The sequence below is a fragment of the Carassius carassius genome, chromosome 30 (assembly GCF_963082965.1).
Source record: "Carassius carassius chromosome 30, fCarCar2.1, whole genome shotgun sequence".
Taxonomy (NCBI): Eukaryota; Metazoa; Chordata; class Actinopteri; order Cypriniformes; family Cyprinidae; genus Carassius; species Carassius carassius.
The window spans coordinates 25,789,853-25,811,822 of NC_081784.1; the positions used below are offsets into that span (position 1 = coordinate 25,789,853).

General features: G+C 36.4%; 1 protein-coding gene across 1 annotated transcript; it reads right to left on the bottom strand.

The window, feature by feature from the left end:
• Nucleotides 1–17,856: 17,856 nt before the first annotated feature.
• LOC132110973 (ribonuclease T2-like) lies at nucleotides 17,857–21,970 on the bottom strand. Its single transcript, XM_059518123.1, has 10 exons — nucleotides 21,763–21,970; nucleotides 21,444–21,541; nucleotides 20,766–20,820; nucleotides 20,605–20,654; nucleotides 20,287–20,344; nucleotides 20,131–20,195; nucleotides 19,928–20,041; nucleotides 19,111–19,156; nucleotides 18,535–18,609; nucleotides 17,857–18,307 (listed from the first exon to the last, which is right to left on the bottom strand). The coding sequence occupies exons 2-10, from the start codon at nucleotides 21,539–21,541 to the stop codon at nucleotides 18,122–18,124; spliced, it is 747 nt and encodes a 248-aa protein (XP_059374106.1). The 5' UTR covers nucleotides 21,763–21,970; the 3' UTR covers nucleotides 17,857–18,121.

Below are 21,970 nucleotides of genomic sequence, written 5' to 3' on the forward strand. Positions count from 1 at the left end.
TCACACACACATGCTGTGCTGCAGATCACTCCCCAATCACTGAGCTCCTTAAAGCTGAAGGCTGGCTGTTATTTATTATTTATTTATGATGTTAAATTTATTTGTTTTATCCCAACTAAATATTCTAAGGGGACTATAAGAAAGCCATTCATATGTTAATGCCCCTGGAAAAATAAATAACAATATAATAAATAATAATAATTGCTGAGGCTGTATGGTGCCATCAAAACAATACTCTGATTGTTGTTTCAGCTTTGTCACAACCAATGAGTAATTTTGGGGCAGAACTATTTTTTTTCTAGGCCAATGGAAACGGGAGGAATGTTTGGAAAAACTTGTCTCTGACTGTATTTTAAGAGCATGAACTTTCAACTTAATTCAACTTTTCAAATCTGATGGACACTCAGCTCCTGTGGATTTATGGGATAGCAAGGTGTACTGTGCATTTCATAATCTCAGTGGATGCTGTTGGTATCTCAGTTATCTCTTTTTTTTTTTTTTTATAAATACTGCATATTTGAACACCCAGCACATTTGACAAACTGCTTTTTGCACAGTGTAAGAAGAGGTAAGGAGCTCCCTGGGGCAATAAAATGACCAAAATTATTTTTCACTGGACCATAGATGGCACAAAATCTAATCTCAACATTTTGAAGAATTGCTATACTATATTTATGTTGTTTTTTGTTGTTGTTGTTGTTGTTTTTTGTTTTTTAATTTTGCCATTTAATCTGAATATCAACATTTGTGTGATTTAGTCAGTCAAAACGGCTTTGAGCTTAACTGATCTAATTTTGCGTCTCTGTAAAATATGATATTGTATTACACTGAATACGAATAGTTGTTATTTCTTTTTGTTATTTAGGGATCTGTAGACACATAAGTGTTTGTGGATTTGTGGAGGAATTTTTTTATTTTTTTTTTATTTTGAAGTAAAAAAAAAAGAAAAGAAAAAAAATGAAAAAAAACTGAAGTATATGTATCAAAGACTTAATTTCTGAAGAACCTAAACTAAAGATTCTTACACAGTGGAAAATGGTTCTTGATAGGGAAGGGTTTATTGCAATAAACCGTTTGTATAAGCTTTATTTTTATTAAATTAGGTTGAATTATAGATTTAGGCAGTTCTGTCTGTCAAAGTGTTGGTTGAGAAACCTCAGTGTATATGCATTAAGCTATAAATGACATGCAATGATATTGTCACGTAATCACAAGAGGCAGACAGGTGGTAAGTCGAAATGAGATTTATTAAACAAGTGCAACAGGGCCGGGATGCAAAGGTGAGTAATGAAGTTGAAGATATCGTTCTCTGTGACTTAACTGAATGGTAATAACCAAAGTCTCTGGTTTAGGAGCTGGAGGAAGAGATCGGGAAGGTTCTCCGAAGGAAGGCGGATGGCTGACGGCTGATGAACGGGAATGATGACTTCTGAAGGTAAGTGGTTTTCTCTGAGGTGAGTAGCTTGGGTGAGTCTGTTGTCAGTGGTATTGACGAGGCCAGACGATGACTGGTGAGTGAGAGTGGTTTATAAAGGGCATGAGATGATGAGATGGCCAGGTGAGGGTGATTAGTATTCAGGGGAGAGTGAACGAGAGGGTGGAGCGAGTGAAGATGACGGCGTGGCTGTGACAGATATTCTAATGCCACTGTGCACTTAAATTAACTTTGGATTTGTATTACTATATGTTGTGTACTAAAATCAAACTCACTGAAATGAATCGATTTTCTATTTTATTGCAGCATTTTCCTGTGATGCCTTTATGCCAGGTAAATACTTTGACCACAGCTCTTTTTAGCCACAGGGGTTTTTGTACTGAAAGCAAAGGATAGATTACAATGAAACAACCCCCCCCCCCCCCCACCGAACAGTTGAGAGTTCAAATGATGTGTTCTATTATATTGGTGCTTATTTTATCTTGAAGTCTTTGTTGTTGTTGTTGTTTTTTGTTGCATTGACTTCACTATATTATGTCAAGTTGCACAAAAGATATGTCTGCATTTACACTGGTTTAGCAATTTGTAAGCAGTGGTTAGGTACAAACCCTAATCCAAAAAAAGTGAGTAAAAAAGGAATGGAATAATTTACAAATCTCATAAAATTTTTGTTCACAACAGAATATAGATAACATCAAAAGTTGAAAGTAAGACATTTTTAAATGTCATGGTAATATTGGCTCATTTTGTATTTAATTAGAGAAAAAATTCAAAAAATGTGTGATCCAAAATCCGGTGATCTTCGGTCCTTAGATGGCACTGCATCACATACAGGAATGCTACTGTAATGGAAATCACAACATGGGCTCAGGAATACTTCCAGAAAACCTTGTCGGTGAACACAATCCACCGTGCCATTCGTCGTTGCCGGCTAAAACTCTATAGGTCAAAAAAGAAGCTATATCTAAACATAATCCAGAAGTGCAGGCGTTTTCTCTGGGCCAAGGCTCATTTAAAATGGACTGTGGCAAAGTGGAAAACTGTTCTGTGGTCAGACGAATAAAAATTTGAAGTTCTTTTTGGAAAACTGGGATGCCATGTCATCCGGACTAAAGAGGACAAGGACAACCCAAATTGTTATCAGCGCTCAGTTCAGAAGCCTGCATCTCTGATGGTATGGGGTTGCATGAGTGTGTGTGGCATGGACAGCTTACACATCTGGAAAGGCACCATCAGTGCTGAAAGGTATATCCAAGTTCTAGAACAACATATGCTCCCATCGAGACGTCGTCTCTTTCAGGGAAGACCTTGCATTTTCCAACATGACAATGCCAATGCAAGACTGCATACTGCATCAATTACAACATCATGGCTGTGTAGAAGAAGGATCGGGGTACTGAAATGACCAGCCTGCAGTTCAGATCTTTCACCCTTAGAAAACATTTGGTGCATCATAAAGAGGAAGATATGACAAAGAAGACCTAAGACAGTTGAGCAACTAGAAGCCTGTATTAGACAAGAATGGGATAACATTCCTATTCCTAAACTTGAGCAACTTGTCTCCTCAGTCCCCAGACATTTGCAGACTGTTATAAAAAGAAGAGAGGATGGTAAACATGGTAAACATGGCCTTGTCCCAACTTTTTTGAGATGTGTTGATGCCATGAAAATCAACTTATTTTTCCCATAAAAAAATACATATTCTCAGTTTAAACATTTGATATATCATCTATGTTGTATTCTGAATAAAATATAAAAATGTGAAACTTCCACATCATTGCATTCTTTTTTTATTCACAATTTGTACAGTGTCCCAACTTTTTTGGTATCGGGTTTGTATTTCTTGACTATGAAAAATGCAACTGCAATGGAAAAATGAGTAATATCCAACAGCATATTGCATAATTTTCACCACACCTAATTTGTCAAGTAGGATATTTAAGAAAAATGCTGTTTTGGAACTATAGATGGTTTATGACACTGATTGAATTATTTATTATTTTTTTGTGAGTTTTATATCGATTGGTTAATTAAGGCAATGAGTCATCAGCGGCACTGAAGACAGAGCTGGCTGTGCTCTATAAATAGAAAGGACTTACCTGGCCTCAAGGGATAATCTTGCTTTAAAAGGCTGAGCAGGGGCATCTTCAGATGGCCGGTTGTACCTGCAGCCTTCAGTTTGTGAATTGCACTCCATTCTTGAAGGTGTTGTAAGCCAATTTCCTTTATCACTACAGCGTGATGGATAACGTGTTGTGAGATCACGCCTGTCTTTGTGACAGCCCTTGGCTCCATAAAGAGCAATGAATAAATAAAACAAAAAAGAGTCAGTTGAGCAGCCTGTCATTTTTTAGCTAGTCAGAGAAGGTCTTTGTCCGTCAATTTTGTTACGTTCTGTGACATTGGGTTTGCAGGCCTGACTTTGAAGCATTGAAAATCAGTGACAGCAAAAGTTAGTAAAAGTTATATATTTTTTTTCCTTTTAAGAATATATAGGTTTCAACAGTGTTTCAGTAAGAATAAGTTAGTCAGAGCTCATATTTTTTCCCTCTGCCATGCTTTCAAAAAGGACTCCAGGAAGTAGACATAACAACAGAATTCTGTTTGCTCACTTTATTTTGCAAGCAGTTTCACGCGGCACATTGATAATGCACAGCATGTCATTATGTATCACTTTATTATACATATACATACACAAACATGCACAAATATAGTTTTATTTATTGTTGTTTAAAGTCTTTTAGATCAGTGGTTCTTAACCAGATATTTATGACAAAGATTCCTTTTTAATAACACTTTACAGAAACTGGAAATAGGCATATTTAGGATGACCACCTGTTCGATTTTAGGAAGGAAAATCGGTTTTGAAGTATCATGCTTCTGCTGCAGCGGGATGCTCATTTGTCCACCTAGATGGAGTGCGGGTGTCGCTGTTGGACAGTGTTTTCTCTACTTCTTGTTGGCCTTCTGTAGCTAATCGTAGCTCTGTGTAGCTGTTTTTATTGTTTTTTTATTTTTTTCTCTAGAATCTTTATCTTACTATCACTCTCTGTTTTTTAAAGTGATAAAATATAACTTAATTCACACCATATTTCTGACATTATTGATCAATCTTATTAATTTTGATCGTTCGCTTTTATTTTATATCTATAAGTACGAGTGCAGTACACCTGCAAAGCATTAGCAATCGTTAGCTTGTCATTAGCGTTTTCATTCGAACCTATCGCTGTTTTCGTTTCTCCTCTCCTCTCTCTCGCTCCAGTTTTTCACAAGTTCATCAAACAACTGCAGTAAGAATATTTCATAAAGCACGGTGAGTAATGGCTTCTCCTGCCATTGTTATTTGCACCTCTTGCCACATGTACAGTTTATCTATCTCTGTCGCAGATGAGGGATTCACATGTGATAAATGCAGGGAAATAGTTAGGCTGACAGAGAAGATTTCAGAATTAGAGACACCCATCCAAACTTTAATTGAGGACAGTAAGAATGTAAGGGCTCTAGATACGGCTTTGGATGCATCTAGCTCAGGGATTCCTGTACATTGTTCGGTTCCGGCAACAGAGCCCCTGCAGCAGGGCAACTGGGTGACAGTGAGGCAGCGTAGTCGTGGGTCAAAACACCGCTCTTCTGTTCCGATCAAAACATTGACAAAAAAAATGTTTTCCCCACTCAGTGATGCACCCACTGAGAAACCTGATGAAAGTGCTCTAGTTGTTGGTGATTCTATTGTACGGAACGTGAATATAGAGACACCAGCCACCATAGTCAAATGTTTACCGGGAGCCAGAGCGCCTGACATCTTGGCAAATTTAAAAGTGCTGGCTAATGCTAAACGTAAATACAGTAAGATTGTTATTCATGCCGGCGCTAATGATGTTCGACTTCACCAGTCGGAGATCACTAAAAATAACATTAAAGAGGTGTGTGAACTTGCAAGCACGATGTCAGACACTGTAATATGCTCTGGTCCCCTCCCTGCTTACCGTGGTGATGAGATGCATAGCAGATTGTCATCACTCAATGGCTGGATGTCTAAGTGGTGCCCACAGAATAACATAGGTTTCATAGACAATTGGACGAGCTTTTGGGGCAGACCTGACCTGTTTAAAAGAGATGGTCTTCATCCCTCCTGGGGTGGCACCACTCTTCTGTCTAGAAATATGGCAAATAGTCTGACTAACTGGGGCCCAGGTCAGGAAGCAGACAGACTGGCTAAACCGACCGTCTGCTAGCTGCCTCACGTCACAGAGGTCAGCTAATTCTCAGCACATAGAGACTCTTTCACCTAGATATCACACTATAGAGACTGTCTGTTCCCCGAACTAGAAAATACAAAAAACGTCCAAACCAAGTTAAGATTAACAATTTAATTGAGGTTCAACAAATAAAAAACAGATGCAATATGGATAAACAAATGATAAAGCTTGGCTTATTGAATATCAGATCCCTTTCTACGAAAACACTTTTTGTAAATAATATGATCCCTGATCATAATATGGATGTACTCTGTTTGACAGAAACCTGGCTAAAACATGATGATTACATTATTTTAAATGAGTCCACCCCCCAAGATTACTGTTATAAACATTAGCCACGTCTAAAAGGCAAAGGGGGAGGTGTTGCTTCAATTTATAACAACGTTTTCAGGATTTATCAGACGGCAGGCTTCAAGTATAACTTGTTTGAAGTAATGGTGCTTCATATAACATTATCCAGAGAAACAAATGTTAATGATAAATCCCCTGTTATGTTTGTACTGCCTACTGTATACAGGCCACCAGGGCACCATACAGACTTTATTAAAGAGTTTGGTGATTTTACATCCGAGTTAGTTCTGGCTGCAGATAAAGTTTTAATAGTTGGTGATTTTAATATTCATGTTGATAATGAAAAAGATGCATTGGGATCAGCATTTATAGACATTCTGAACTCTATTGGGGTTAGACAACACGTTTCAGGACCTACTCATTGTCGAAATCATACTCTAGATTTAATACTGTCACATGGAATTGATGTTGATAGTGTTGAAATTATGCAGCCAAGTGATGATATCTCAGATCATTATTTAGTTTTGTGCAAACTTCATATAGCCAAAATTGTAAATTCTACTTCTTGTTACAAGTATGGAAGAACCATCACTTCTACCACAAAAGACTGCTTTTTAAGTTATCTTCCTGATGTATCCAAATTCTTTAGCATATCCAAAACCTCAGAACAACTTGATGATGTAACAGAAACTATGGACTCTCTCTTTTCTAGTACTTTAAATACAGTTGCTCCTCTACGCTTAAGGAAGGTTAAGGAAAACAGTTTGACACCATGGTATAATGAGCATACTCACACCCTAAAGAGAGCAGCCCAAAAAATGGAGCGCAGCTGGAGGAAAACAAAACTAGAGGTATTTCGTATTGCTTGGCAGGAAAGTAACCTATCCTACAGAAAAGCATTGAAAACTGCTAGATCAGATTACTTTTCTTCTCTTTTAGAAGAAAACAAACATAACCCCAGGTATTTATTCAATACCGTGGCTAAATTAACGAAAAATAAAGCCTCAACAAGTGTTGACATTTCCCAACACCACAGCAGTAATGACTTTATGAACTACTTTACTTCTAAAATCGATACTATTAGAGATAAAAATGCAACCATTCAGCTGCTCTCAATGTCAAATGCAGAAATGTTAATCCATGCATTTATGACCTCAAGGTTAGATTATTGTAATGCTTTATTGGGTGGTTGTTCTGCACGCTTAGTAAACAAACTACAGCTAGTCCAAAATGCAGCAGCAAGAGTTCTTACTAGAACCAGGAAGTATGACCATATTAGCCCAGTCCTGTCAACAATGAACTGGCTCCCTATCAAACATCGTATAGATTTTAAAATATTGCTTATTACTTATAAAGCCCTGAATGGTTTAGCACCTCAGTATTTGAATGAGCTCCTTTTACATTATAATCCTCTACGTCCGCTACGTTCTCAAAACTCAGGCAATTTGATAATACCTAGGATATCAAAATCAACTGCGGACGGCAGATCCTTTTCCTATTTGGCGCCTAAACTCTGGAATAACCTAACTAACATTATTCGGGAGGCAGACACACTCTTGCAGTTTAAATCTAGATTAAAGACCCATCTCTTTAACCTGGCTTACACATAACATACTAATATGCTGTAATACCCAAATCCGTTAAAAGATTTTTAGGCTGCATTAATTAGGTAAACTGGAACCGGGAACACTTCACATAACACCCTATGCACTTGCTACATCATTAGAAGAATTGCATCTACGCTTATATTTGTCTGTTTCTCTCTTATTCCGAGGTCACCGTAGCCACCAGATCCAGTCTGTATCCAGATCAGAGGGTCACTGCAGTCACCCGGATCCAGTACGTATCCAGACCAGATGGTGGATCAGCACCTAGAAAGGACCTCTACTGCCCTGAAAGACAGCGGAGACCAGGACAACTAGAGCCCCAGATACAGATCCCCTGTAAAGACTTTGTCTCAGAGAACCACCAGGACAAGACCACAAGAAACAGATGATTCTTCTGCACAATCTGACTTTGCTGCAGCCTGGAACTGAACTACTGGTTTCGTCTGGTCAGAGGAGAACTGGCCCCCCAACTGAGCCTGGTTTCTCCCAAGGTTTTTTTCTCCATTCTGTCACCGATGGAGTTTCGGCTCCTTGCCGCTGTCGCCTCTGGCTTGCTTAGTTGGGGTCACTTCATCTACAGCGATATCGTTGACTTGATTGCAAATAAATGCACAGACACTATTTAACTGAACAGAGATGACATCACTGAATTCAATGATGAACTGACTTTAACTATCATTTTGCATTATTGACACACTGTTTTCCTAATGAATGTTGTTCAGTTGCTTTGACGCAATGTATTTTGTTTAAAGCGCTATATAAATAAAGGTGACTTGACTTGACTTGACTTGACTATATAACAAACGGATAAATACATTTTTGAATTATGTACTTTTTTTGATATAATATTGTCAGTACTGACTGTTTTTTGTGCTATTCTGTCAATGAAAATAGTTCCAAACTGACTGACAGCAGTTGCGTTTCATTGCTGAATGATTCAGCGTTTTTAACAAATTTGGGGAAGACAGGTCACTTGAGGAACTTCATTATTGATGCATATTGCTTTTGTTTTATGGTTTTTATCCTGGGTTCACTGAATCCTGCAAAGTGTCGCATTCTTTGGCCACCCAAATTCCATTTTTATATCTCGATTTTATGTATTTTCTCAGCATTTTATTTAGTTTGATTTGTATTATACTGTATCTGAATAAGAATTAATTAATTAAAATACTTTGAAGTCCAAATTAGCTTTTTCCTTGAAGGTTTGCCCCCTTTTTGAAAACCTTTGTTTTAGACAGTTTTAGTGTTTAGTGCTTTCTGTGCTCATTACAACTGGCTGAACACAAGACAAACGCTGATATCCTTTATAAAACAGTAAAAACCACTAAAAGTTCATTTATCATGTTCAAAAAAAAGGGGCAAAGGACTGTGTTTGAGTTGCTGGTGGAATAAACTCTTTGCCCTGCATATGTATTGCTGCCAAAAGCCAATTAGCACAGTTAAATCAGCCTTGAGAAATGTAGAGGTCCTTCAGGGCATTTACAGGTGTCCCCTGCCAGCTGAAGTTGCAGTATAAAGGCCTCTGTACAGAACACCTGCGCTAAGAGGAGCATCCTGAAGCACACAGCGCTGTGTTAGGATGGAGTGTGTTTCAATGCGTGTAATGGTGTCTAACTCCTGCTGTGGGGTGATGTGCCTGTGGGGGCTAGAAGTACACTGTCTGTCTGTAATAGCCCTGAGGTTTAAAGATTCGGATGCTGTAAATTATCTTCAGCTATGCAGTCAAGCAGCAAATGTAAGAAATGCTGCATATGAAAATGCAATATTTGATCATACAATAATGTGTAGTTTGCTTATACCGAAACCAGTGTGCTTATTATTTTTCAAAGGTAACACGTGCCTATTTAGGGATAAATGCAAGCTTTGATTAACCTCAGGAATTGTAAATAAGGGTGCATAAACATATTATTTCAGCAAAATGTCATTACAAAAAACAGTAGCCAGATAAAAGTTTCCTGTCTGTCATGCCTAATACAAATAACACTGTATGGAAGCCCATTGAAATCTAAAGCTATATATATATATATATATGTCTTGTGTTCATGACACAGACTTCAGTGACACTCGCTCTTTGTCTTTTTTTTTCACACTTTACACAAAAAAAATTAAGATTCCAAAAGGTGGTTTTTGGAGTTATATCATAAAAGAACCATTTTTGTTTCCCAAACCCTTTAGTGAATAGTTCTTAACAGAACAACTTTTGTTTTTCGCAGTGTAAAGAACTTTTTAATAATGTAAATCAACTTTTTCCACTCTAAAGAACATTTTATGCAATGGAAGGTTTCTTCTTGGAAATATCAATGCCAATACAGCACCTTATTGTATATAATAAAGGGTTAAATTCAAATTTGGATTACAATTCTGCATCCAGTTTGTTGCCTCAATACAATTCAGAAGCTGAATTGGAATTTCAAAGGCCTTCTCAATTCAGTTGGGAATGCTGCACATCCATGAGTGATGGTGTTCTGGGCAGATGAGATAAAGGCCCGGAAGGAACTCCACCCGCTGTGTCTGTCACTGCTCCATACGTGTTATCTTACAGGTGCAGTGCTGCTTCCATTCATATTGGACGTAATCCATCAGACTGGAGAGAGCTGTTTCATTCAGTCATTTTGACATAATCTCTCTCTCTCTCCCAGTGTCTAAGAGAGAGCGGAAGAGTGAGACACATTGGATGGATCAGCAGACATTTATTCTCATACACTTTTCTGTTACATTTCTATCTGCACTGAATGTAATAAGCCTCTTATTAAGAAACCACAACTAGATCCTAGTGAACTGGCAAATTATAGGCCCATTTCAAATCTTCCATTTATGTCTAAAATTTTGGAAAAAGTTGTGTTTGCTCAATTGTGATCCTTCCTGCAAAAAAAAAAAAAAAAAGATCTGTATGAAGAATTTCAGGTTTCAGGCCCCACCATAGCACAGAAACGTCTCGGTTACGTATGGTAACCCTCGTTCCCTGAAGGAGGGAAAGGAGACGCCACGTCAGTGACTGACGAATATGGGATATCACTTAGATAGACCAATCTACTTTGAGTGTAAACTAAACGAGCCAATGCACATTGGCATGCAATTATTGCATCCAGCTGCCGCTGATCACTGCGTGAGTATAAGAAGGCAGCAGGTGCAAAGCATACCAGGTTTTCGCTGAGGAGCAGAGCCGGGGACCTGGCAGCTCAGCGGCGGTACAGCAACCATGGCGATGGGACGTGGCGTCTCCGTGCCCTCCTTCAAGGAACGGAGACGCCACATCCCGTCGCCATGGTTGCATGGTATAGAAGGAGGCCGGGAAGGATTTAACCTCCTGGCCCCTCTAAGGAACCTGACGATGAGGTCATGCTTACCCAAAGACTCATGGTACGCAGCAATAGCGGCCTGGACTTTGAGGGTGGAGGGAGACAGCCATCGCTCCAGCCCTTGCTGCAGAAAGGATAGCACGACCGCTATCGGGCATCTTCGAGATCCGGTCCGATCCGCCATTGCACCTGCTGCCTTCTTATACTCACACAGTGATAAGTGGCAGCTGGATGCAATAATTGCATGCCAATGTGCATTGCCTCGTTTAGTTTATACTCAAAGTAGATTGGTCTATCGAATCGATATCCCATATTCGTCGGTCACCGACGTGGCGTCGAGAGTGACCGACTGAAAGGGAACTGCACTTGTTAAAATTACTAATGACTTGCTTCTTGCGTCAGATCAAGGCTGCATCTCATTGCTAGTTTTACTTGATCTTAGTGCTGCGTTCGACACCATAGATCATGACATACTCATAGATCAATTTCAAAACTATACAGGTATTGAAGGACAGGCTTTAAGATGGTTTAGATCCTATCTGTCAGATCACTACAACTTTGTTAATTTAAATGGGGAGTCATCTAATTTATCACCAGTAAAATATGGAGTGCCACAATGTATCTGTCCTAGGTCCTCTGCTATTTTCAACGTACATGTTGCCCCTTGGTAATATTTTTAGAAAATACGGGATTAGTTTCCACTGTTATGCTGATGATACTCAACTATATATCTCAACAAGACCAGACAAAACTTCAAAATTATCTAAGCTAACAGAGTGTTAAAAATGTTTTTTTTTTTTAAGATTGGATGATCAATAATTTTCTCCTATTAGATTCGGATAAGACAGAGATATTAATTTTTAGACCAAAAAACAGTACACAGAATCTCGTAGATTACTGTTTGCAACTAGACGGTTGTTCTGTTACTTCCTCTACAGTCAAAAAACTGTCACAAAATGCTGGACTTTTGGTAGTACCTAGTAAAGCAAAGTCCACTAAATGAGGTAGAGCTTTTTCACATTTGGCTCCCAAACTCAGCAATAGCCTTCCTGATAATGTTCAGGGTTCAGACACACTCTCTCTGTTTAAATCTAGATTAAAGACACATCTCTTTGGCCAAGCATTCAAATATCTCATAATTTTGAACTGCACTGCAGTTATATCTGATCAATTGCACATTATTATTCTTTAGCTAGGGTTAAACAAATTAATTTTACTTGGTTGGAACAGCAGCTACACTAATAATGTATCTGTTTGTTTCTCTGTTTTGACATCCCGTGGTACCTAGGATTTACTCAAGCTTCAGTCTGAATCCAGAACACCTGAGAAGAGATGATGTATGGTGAACGCTCAGATGAACGCTAACCCTGAAACAACATACAAAACTTTCCATTTTCCCTTTCCATTAACTGAACCTTTAAAAGTAGATGAAGACTTTTCATGATACATTTTAGGCCTGTTTACTCTGTTAATTGTTTTATTTTTGTTATTATTATTTTTCTGAGAGATGCATAGCTGTAGTCATTTATGGGTTGAAAGTGTCTGATGCAATAGTGTGGCTGCTTTATAAAGGTACATGAGTAATTAATTAAATAATAAATACAAACATAAAGAATGTTTCATGCAAGATAACTCAGAAACACATCTCTAAATAAATAAATACTAAATTTATTGCATAATAATTAAATTATATATTTTCATAACACACCATGTAAATACATGACTGGTAACATATATTTTACAGATTTATATATTGTTTTCGTTTTTTCGTTGTATCGTTTTACTGCAGGCAAATGTTGAAAGGAAATTTGCTTTCAGTTTATATTGATAAAATGTTGACAATTTAAAGTACACATATGCGAATACATCATAGTTCCGTAACACTTATTTCCTTTTTGATATTATCAACATTTTACAAAGACAATCTTTGAATGTTTGCTTGACAAGTTTAAAGGCCTTATGCTGTCTAAATTGTGAAAAGAGAGATTTGTAGTTTGAGGGAATGTAGGCCTTGCTATGTGCTTTCTGATGAGTTCTGAGTGGTTGCTAGGCAGTTGTTTGAGTGTTCTGACAGATAGATAGATAGATAGATAGATAGATAGATAGATAGATAGATAGATAGATAGATAGATAGATAGATAGATAGATAGATAGATAGATAGATAGATAGATAGATAGACTACAAGGAATACAAAAATAAATGTTAATTTGAGTGGCAGTTACAGAACAAAAGTTGAGTTTTTAAGTGAACCTCCTTCCCTTGCTTACTTAATGCATGATGAATACACTGAATAAACTATTAAATTATTAATTGTAATAGTGCATGATATTAACGATACAATGGTCTTTTGATTAAAGTAAAACCTCATTTAATTTTCCTTTAGAAAATTCATAGGATATTGCGATAAGGAGTTGTTCGAATCCTAGATATTAATTTTGCTGCAACAGGATCTGTAAAAATGATCCCAGTCTGAAAGAACCATTCTTTACCCTCAACGGCTTGAATTCATTCAGGTGTAGATATCTTAATTGTGGTTGTGGGGCAATTTTACCAAAAAGTAAAAAAAAATCACACAATTGTTCATATGTTTTAAAGTAGAGCATCAGAACGTTGTATTCAGTCTCTGTACAATCTTAGTGATGAGGAAATCAGTTCTATTTTACGACCTTTTTTTCTTTTTTTTTTCCTAGTTCATCAAAGGATTTGTCTGAAAATCTTCAAAGCTCTCCCTCATTGTCTATGATTTAACGTTAAGGGATTAGGTGAGGTTAACTAGATTTCAAGGAATTAGAGTGTTTAAAGGGTTTCTGGTTTTTACATCAGGACAGATACTGTGAAATCTAGAGCAGAGACACTGTGGCTTCCCATAACAACAACAAAAGAAATTCATACCCGTTAATTGAATAAAAAAATAAAAAAATAAATTAAAATTGCCTTAATTTTAGCACACAACTTATTCACTTTTAGATAATCGTTTAGAGAAATCTTTTTCTGTAAATCTTTGTGTGTTTAACATAATTTTGTATACCTTTTACTTATTGAATATTGTTATAATGATTTAAATAAATGAATTAAGCATTGCTGGTATAACATTTAATATATGTCTTTTAGTACATCTCAGGTGAGGTTAGGAGTGATTGAGTGTTTTTAAGTGTTTCCTGTGAGTATAATGTTAAAGGGATACTCCACCCCAAAATGAAAATCTTGTCATTAATCACCTAATTTTTGAGGTGGAGTATCCCTTTAATTTAACTGTGAGCTAGTTTAAAATCAATTGTAATATTTAAAAAAAAAAAAAAAAAAAAATCCCCTTAATCTACTCTGCAACTGCATGTCAACAAACTCTCATTAGAGTATTAGTAGACTTAGGTTAAGGTTAGGATAGGTAGAATAAGTTGACGTACTTGCAAAGTTGCTAATAGGAACCATCAAAATAAAGTGTTAGCAGTTATTTAGCAGACATACTACTAATAATCCAATGACTGCTATAGTTGATATGTATTGCAAAGTTACTTATTAACAGTTGTCTAAAAGGTACCTTTAAAATCCAAACACATTCAAACAAATGTGTACACATTCATCCGATGTGATATTTGAATGTATGGCTGTTTGAGAAAAAAAAAATATTATTATTTATAAGCGGTCTTAATTAAAGTGGAGTGACTTAAAGCAGATAAATAACACTTTAAAATAATAAGACCACATTATAAAGCCTTTTGGATATTTTCATTAAGCCTTTGTATTTGTCAATTTACAGTAAAAACCCTAATAAGATGTTCTATTGTGCACAAAAGTTAGGAGATTTATAATACATTATAACTACATTGTAACTTAAGTGGATGCAACATATTTATTGTGTGTTGAAAATCATCATAAGTATTATAAATACATTAAAACGGTTCTTATGACTATTTACAATATGATACATATTATACGTTTTTTTTTTAATAATTCGTTATTCATTCATTATAATGCCTTAAGAATACTCTTATAATGTATTATAAATACAGGCTTTATATAAAGTGTTACCGTAGATTCTATTACATTATTAGCTTAACATGCTAATGCCCTACTGAATACAGTAAGTATGCTACATTGCATTGCACTTCCTTATAAGACAGCATCCTATGTGGACAGTAGACAGCTCACTAGGTGTTGGAACGGACCTCTGTCCACCGAGGGGTTTCATATAACTTCAAATGTTCTCTCTTCTTCAGAGAGTAAAGCAAAAGTACTGTCAAGAGACACAGACACAGCTTCAGATCCACACACACACACACACACACACACACACAAATCTCTCTCTTCATCACTCTTTCAGCCTGAAGGACAGCTGTGACTCAGCCCTGACTGTCCAGCAGCAAACCACTCTCATGGAAACATTCAGAGCTCTTTTCACATACATGTATGAATGAAGGACAGAATGGTTTCCAGGCAGTGATCTGTGGCCATTATGCTTGTGCCTGGAACTCTTCAAGACATTTGGCTTAAAAGCCAGGTGACATCTGTCTGTCTTTATTCAACAGAAGGCGGCCAGTCTGATGCTAATGTGGAGATAATGGTTATGCTTTTATTTATATTCACCAACAATGAAAGATATATTGTAAATGTGTGTGTGTATACAAAACACACACACATTTAAAATGTTATTTATTTTTTTTGTAAACCATATCATTATTATTATAGATAAACTAGTACAGTGTGTCCACTTTTTTCTAATACAAGTGAATGAATTAATAATTGGGGGAACAAATTCTTAGTTAGCAGCCATAAAATCTTTTATGTTTTCATTTACATTTTTTTTTATCTAACAACACTGATTGCTAAATTCTTCCTAGAAAGACACAGAACTTCACTGACAGTCTGAAAGCTGAACTGAAACAGTCTTACAAATTGATTGCAGTTCTATTAGTGAACAGAAAAGGTCAGATACATGTGAAACCATTCACGTAACACTCCACTCACAACTGATTTCAATACAGTTTGGTGAAAAATACTTACTTATTTAAAAAATAAACAGAACTTCCATATTCTCTGTAATCCCCAAGAAGGATGGATTTCAATAAACTTGAGCAATCGTCATGGAATTTTCTTCTATGCAAATAATTCATGCCATAACGACTGAGACCTTGGCCCAAAAAAACATCTAGAATCAAGCTGTCCACTTTTTGGAAGTCTTCACAATAGCAGTGTGCCTTTGATGCTTTAAAATGTTACCTACATAGCTTATTAGATTTATCTACTGTGTAACAGATGAAATAATGTGATGAATAATAAATTACACAATGCACCATGGAGCAGGTGACCGTGCAACTAGTCGCTCTAGAGCTGCACAAATTCTCAGGATTTCATCTGCTTTGGTTCCAGACTTATTGGACAGTTTTTAGTGAATAACTTATATACTTTAAGCCTCATAATCGCACATTCCACATGTATTCTTTCACACTTGCAGTTCTATCAAAACTCTTCATCTTTCACTTTGGCTCCTTCATGTGGGGAAAAAGGAGCCATTGCTGTGTGCAATCATCAGGTTATTCAGACATACCAGTTGAGAAAAAAATTATTTGTGAACATCTTAACCTCGCACTGCAAAAACAGGTATAGCTGTGAAAATACATGCACAGGTTCCTGAAAAAGTCTTTCTCATCACATTCCCCAATGCAGGCCACCAGCAGTCATAAACACCTTAATGGCATTATTAAAAAAAAAGTATATAAAACCATTTGAACTTAGGGTTGCTGTTATTTCTATCAAGACAGAGACAAACCGAAGGCCGCATGAATCGGCCTATAAATAACATCACAGTTCAGTAGGGACAGATATGGAGCTTTCAACATAACAGAGATTCAAACACACCCAGAATTATGTAATTTTTATTTATTCAATTCACACTGCATTAACAAATATATATATTACTGATGTTGAAGTGAATGATAGAAGCCATTTATCACATACTGTAAAAGTAACAGACCTCTGTACCTACAGAAAAATAATAATAATAATGAAAATTACTTTCACCAGCATTATACATGCCTTTCCAGTATAAAAGTTGTGTATCAAATGCCCACATCTGAAATGGCTTTTTGTTAAGTAAACACCAAAATCAGCCTCTACTAATTGTGTTTAACCGTTAAAAAGCCAGAAAAACACTGTTGATTTACCTGAACATTCTGTGCAAATGTGAACAACACATCTGTAAACATTGTGCTTTTTTTTTTTTTTGGCAGAATGCATGTGCTGCCCTCTAGCGGCAGAAGCTTAAATGTGCAACTGCTGCCATTAGGCCCAAAGCTCCAAACCTACCACAAATTTAACACATCAACGTTGCAAATTAAGAGATGAATGGCAGACATAAAATCAATTTTATCAGATTAAATATATCAAACGCAGAAAATTACAGCTCTAGGTCTGTAATATAAAAAGAAGTGAATATCAGAGAATGGGTTGAAAACATGATAGGTCATAATTCATATTAGAATCAAAAGAAATAAAGACTTACATTTTGCTTAATAATAAAGATAAATTTTAACTTTCTTTTAGGATCAGTAGGTTACTTTCATGGAAATTGAGCACATTAGCCTAATAAAAAATATATTTCTGATTTACAGTATGAACATAATAGTGCTATTATTATGTACATTGTCAAGAATTTATACAGCATGGTAGTATTTGTTGCATTGCTTGTAATTTACACTGATTTAAAAAAAATAGTTTTTACTATAATAAAAATACTGTATTATTAAAAGAGAATCATTTAGAATAATGTGAATCGGGGGAAAAAGCCAAATGTCTAGATGCACAGTGGCAATGCTGTAAATGTCATAAAAATAACATGAAAAAAATAAAAATAAAAAATCCCAACATATAACATGCTTCATTTATAATTTCATTCTTTAAATTTTGTGGTAAATGTAATCAGGACATGTTTTTTTTTTTGCGAGAAAAATGACAGCAGTTTGGTTCAGCAACATATACTGTAAAACCTACAAAACCAATAAAAAGTGACCCCAGTAGAATACAGCAGTCTGTGACACCCTTAAATCTTCACTAGATTGTTCAAGCATCATCATTTAAAACAACAAAGGAATATAATGTGCAATTGCTTAAAAATATAGTGTAATCAGGAAAGATTTCCACACTGTTTCCAGCGTTTCAAATACAGAATGAATTCTGGTCTTCTCTTGCTCAGTGATTTCACACTCCCACACGAGGTCTGGGGTTGCCCACCTCTATGATCTGCTGGGCACCGGAGGGTAATAGACCGGCACTGCGTGATCACACACACTGAGATCTGACTGGCTACTGACGAGCACTGCGGGGATGTCATTGCTCCAGGTTTCTTTGCTTGACTTTTCGCAATCGATCAGCTGGAAATCCCTGTCAACGCAGAGCTCTATTTGGCCCAAAGTCTGAACCTGGCCTCCCTGAGAAATACAGTAAGAAATGAGATTTCACCTTATCAAAACTGATGGCAAACTGTGGTCAGTGTGCATCTAGCTGTTGCCCTGAGCAGATCAGACCCACCGTATATCAACTCAAGTGAGCTGTAAAGTCAGCTTTCATAGCAACAAATTTTTAAAACTTCATATAACTTTCTGTTAAAAAATGTCGGTCAAAATATTCTGTCTGTCTTCATTCATACCTTTCCTGAATGGACGCATTGAATCTTAGGCTTCACTCCGAAAAAGCTGGTAATGGCTGTCTCCACCTGATCCAGCTACAACAAACAGGAAATATGACACATTTACTCACATGTGCCTATAATCACAAGATTCTGGTTTACTTCATCCCAAAAATAGAGAAGTTGGATAAACGCAACATAAGGTTGCAAGAAGTCAGGTTGTGTGTGTTGAAATGCTGAAGTCTGTTGGGCAATAATAACGCAAGCTATGGTTTAGGAAAATACTTAGAGGCCTTTTATTAGATGGATGATGCATTTTGGGAAGTTTTTGATCTGATCATTATTTAATTTATATCACTTATGTAATCACAAGTTGATTTGTGGAATCACTGACAGGAACAGAAAACAGCAGACTGGACCATTACAGTAAACATATTCCAATACAACCCTAGCTGCTGTTTATATATATATAATGCAACTGTTTAATTAAAAATAACAACTGCACAGACTAGCGCTAAGGTCAAAGATCATAGTAAAACACTGGCATCATCAGTGTCTCTTAAATGATAAAGCAGCGAAGACAATTCAACTACTTACTGTGTAGTACTGCTCAGAGGGGACGATGTTGTTGTTCTTTAAAACACTGAAAACACAAAAGACTCATGAGGAAATCAACTAGGGCTGGGTGCTATGATGCTATTTCTAACACATTTTTCAACGAGACAGCGGAAACGTGTTATCCGGTAGTATTTATAGCATTGTTCCTATAACTGTGCAGCCATTATGAACTGGACTGCTTTAACTTAGTTGCTGGATAACATGAGTAAACAAGTAGTAATGCGGAAATCCAAACTGGGACATGTCCTAAACTTGTTATCAAGGCATGTTGTAATTAATATGAATCGCTTGTTGAGTAACATTATATTTGGCACAGTAAAGGGATAGTTCAACCAAAAATGAAAACTCTGTTATCATTTACGCAGCTTCAAGTCGTTCCAATCCAGTATTATTTTCTTTCTTCTGCTGAACACAAATTAAGATAATTTGAAGAATGTTGGTAACCAAACAGCTGCTGGTAGCCACTGACTTCCATGGAATAGGGAGTAAATTCGTACAGGTTTGAGGAGTAAATTATGACAATTTTCATTTCTGAGTGAACTATCCATTTAATATAATGTAGAATTGAAATGTGCGTCACAGTTCTTCATATAAGTTCTATTAAAAATCAGATGCAATCAGATTTTTGAGTCTGAAATATCAGTTTTATAAAATTTGTAAAATAATGTCTGTATGTGATGAAATCATCTTTTGCTTTGCATCAGTCAACTTTACTTTAACACAACTCCCCAATGTACTGAAAGCCACAAAATCCGGTTTTACATGACACAAGAGCCACTGAAAGACAAGACCTTACCTATTGAGGTCATACTTGAGGTTTAGCTCGAGAGCTTTGCTAAAGTATTTGTGTTGACTGTTCAGAGAATCAGCTTTTGCAGCACAGGTTCCATGCTTTATCCATTCATATTGCCTAGGCAAAATTGAAAAGCACACAACAAAAAGTCCATTATTTAGTTCAAACAATCGATCAAAAAATACATTTGCAGGTTTTTGACAGACCAAAATTTTGGGGAAGTAGGTGCTAGCAGATCTGGCCAGTTTTTTTCCATTTCTGGGATTAAGTCCTGCAAGACATGCACATACAACATGTCAAGAACATGTCTATCAAATTAAAATTCATGAGATCCAACAGGCCGAGCAAGGCAAGTAAACTACCTCAATCAAACTGACATTAAAATGCCAGGATGTATTGCACCTCATGCCAGTGTTGGGCCTGCAACAACAAACATTTTCTTCAAATACGTCTGATATTATTTATAATCATCCATACGCTCACTTGCACTGCCATCCTTATCGGATGATTTTTAAGATCACGTGACAACCCCTAATATCATGCATTTAATAAACCCAGATGATGATCACAAATAGTACATATTATAAATAATAAGTCTCTACTCATTTCATGCACCTCAAAACAGGAAGGTGTTGTACTTTAACAAGCATTAAGAAGAACATTTGTCTCCATAAACATACCATAATCCATGCAATGTCCAATAGCTTAAATTTGTTGTGCATTGTTCCACCTATAAATGAAAAACAACATCATTTATCCCTCAATACCCAGGGGAGGAGCAATATACAGTGCACCTGCAATAATGGCAATAAAATAATGGAAAGTAAAGGCAATACAATACACTGCAAAATGTCTGTGGCCAATGTCGAGTTATGATGAGTTTTGTCCATTCTCCCCTAAAAGAAGCAGTCAGTTCAATATGTATGATTTCAGGGTGACAATTACAATCTGGCAAATATTTTGTACAAAACACAAATCCCAAAAACGGCTTCACTGTCATGTGTCTATGTAGAAAACATAGTCATAGTATCAGAAGCATATTAAAACCATTATGGCCATGCAAATGCCTGCATCTCATTAACTAAATTATCTTTGCTGTAATGTGCAACATTTTGTAATTTCTATTATTCTGAATAGCACTTTTCGTTAGATTTAGATTTCCATTATTGTACTTTTTACTGGTTTACAGTAAAGAATACTGTGACAATGTTTATTAGTGGTAGTATTATTTAAATGTCATAAATCAAATAAAATCATTAAAAGCAGTACAACAAATACAACCATAACATATATAAGATTAATTATTTGTATTTTTATTATTATTGTCATAATGTTGTGCCTTAAGCAAATATTTCACACCAACACCCCCCCCCCCACCACCACCACAAACGTCTTGTATTGTATATACTGCTTACTCTTTAACATAAAGAGTATCTTGTTCAATAAACAGGGGAACACACACACATATGAGGATATGTACAACTTAAAACGCATTAATATGTATAAATGCATTTCATACCGAGGATGAGCTAAGGCTGTTGAACAGAAATATCCAGCACAAAGAAAGACGGCAACTGCAATGAATCTCATTCTTCCAGATGGTGCAAGTCTGTTCATCTTACCGAGAACAAAAGCAGAATTTATCAACGTTCATTGTCGTACATTGAATACACACACATACATATATACAAAAACTCTATAAGACAAAGACACAACACAGAAAATGACACAAAAGCTGCGCCCAGAAGAAACATAATCAAATGTGAGAAAGAAAAGAAAGAAAAAACAAAACGAGAAAATAAATAAATAAATAAAAAACTAAGTTAAGCATCAGTTACCTGTTTAAGTCTGATATGCCCGTTCAATTTACATGCACTTTTCACGTCCTCTTAGTAACAGAGAGGGTTGGTTTTAAAGTTTTTACTCAGTTTGGGTGTATGTCTTAAGGCAGGACAGCCCAGTCACTATCTTTCCGAAACACTTTGAGATCGAGTCACTTCAGAGCCACTTCCTTATTCACACACTGCTGCCTCTGTGCATTATTCA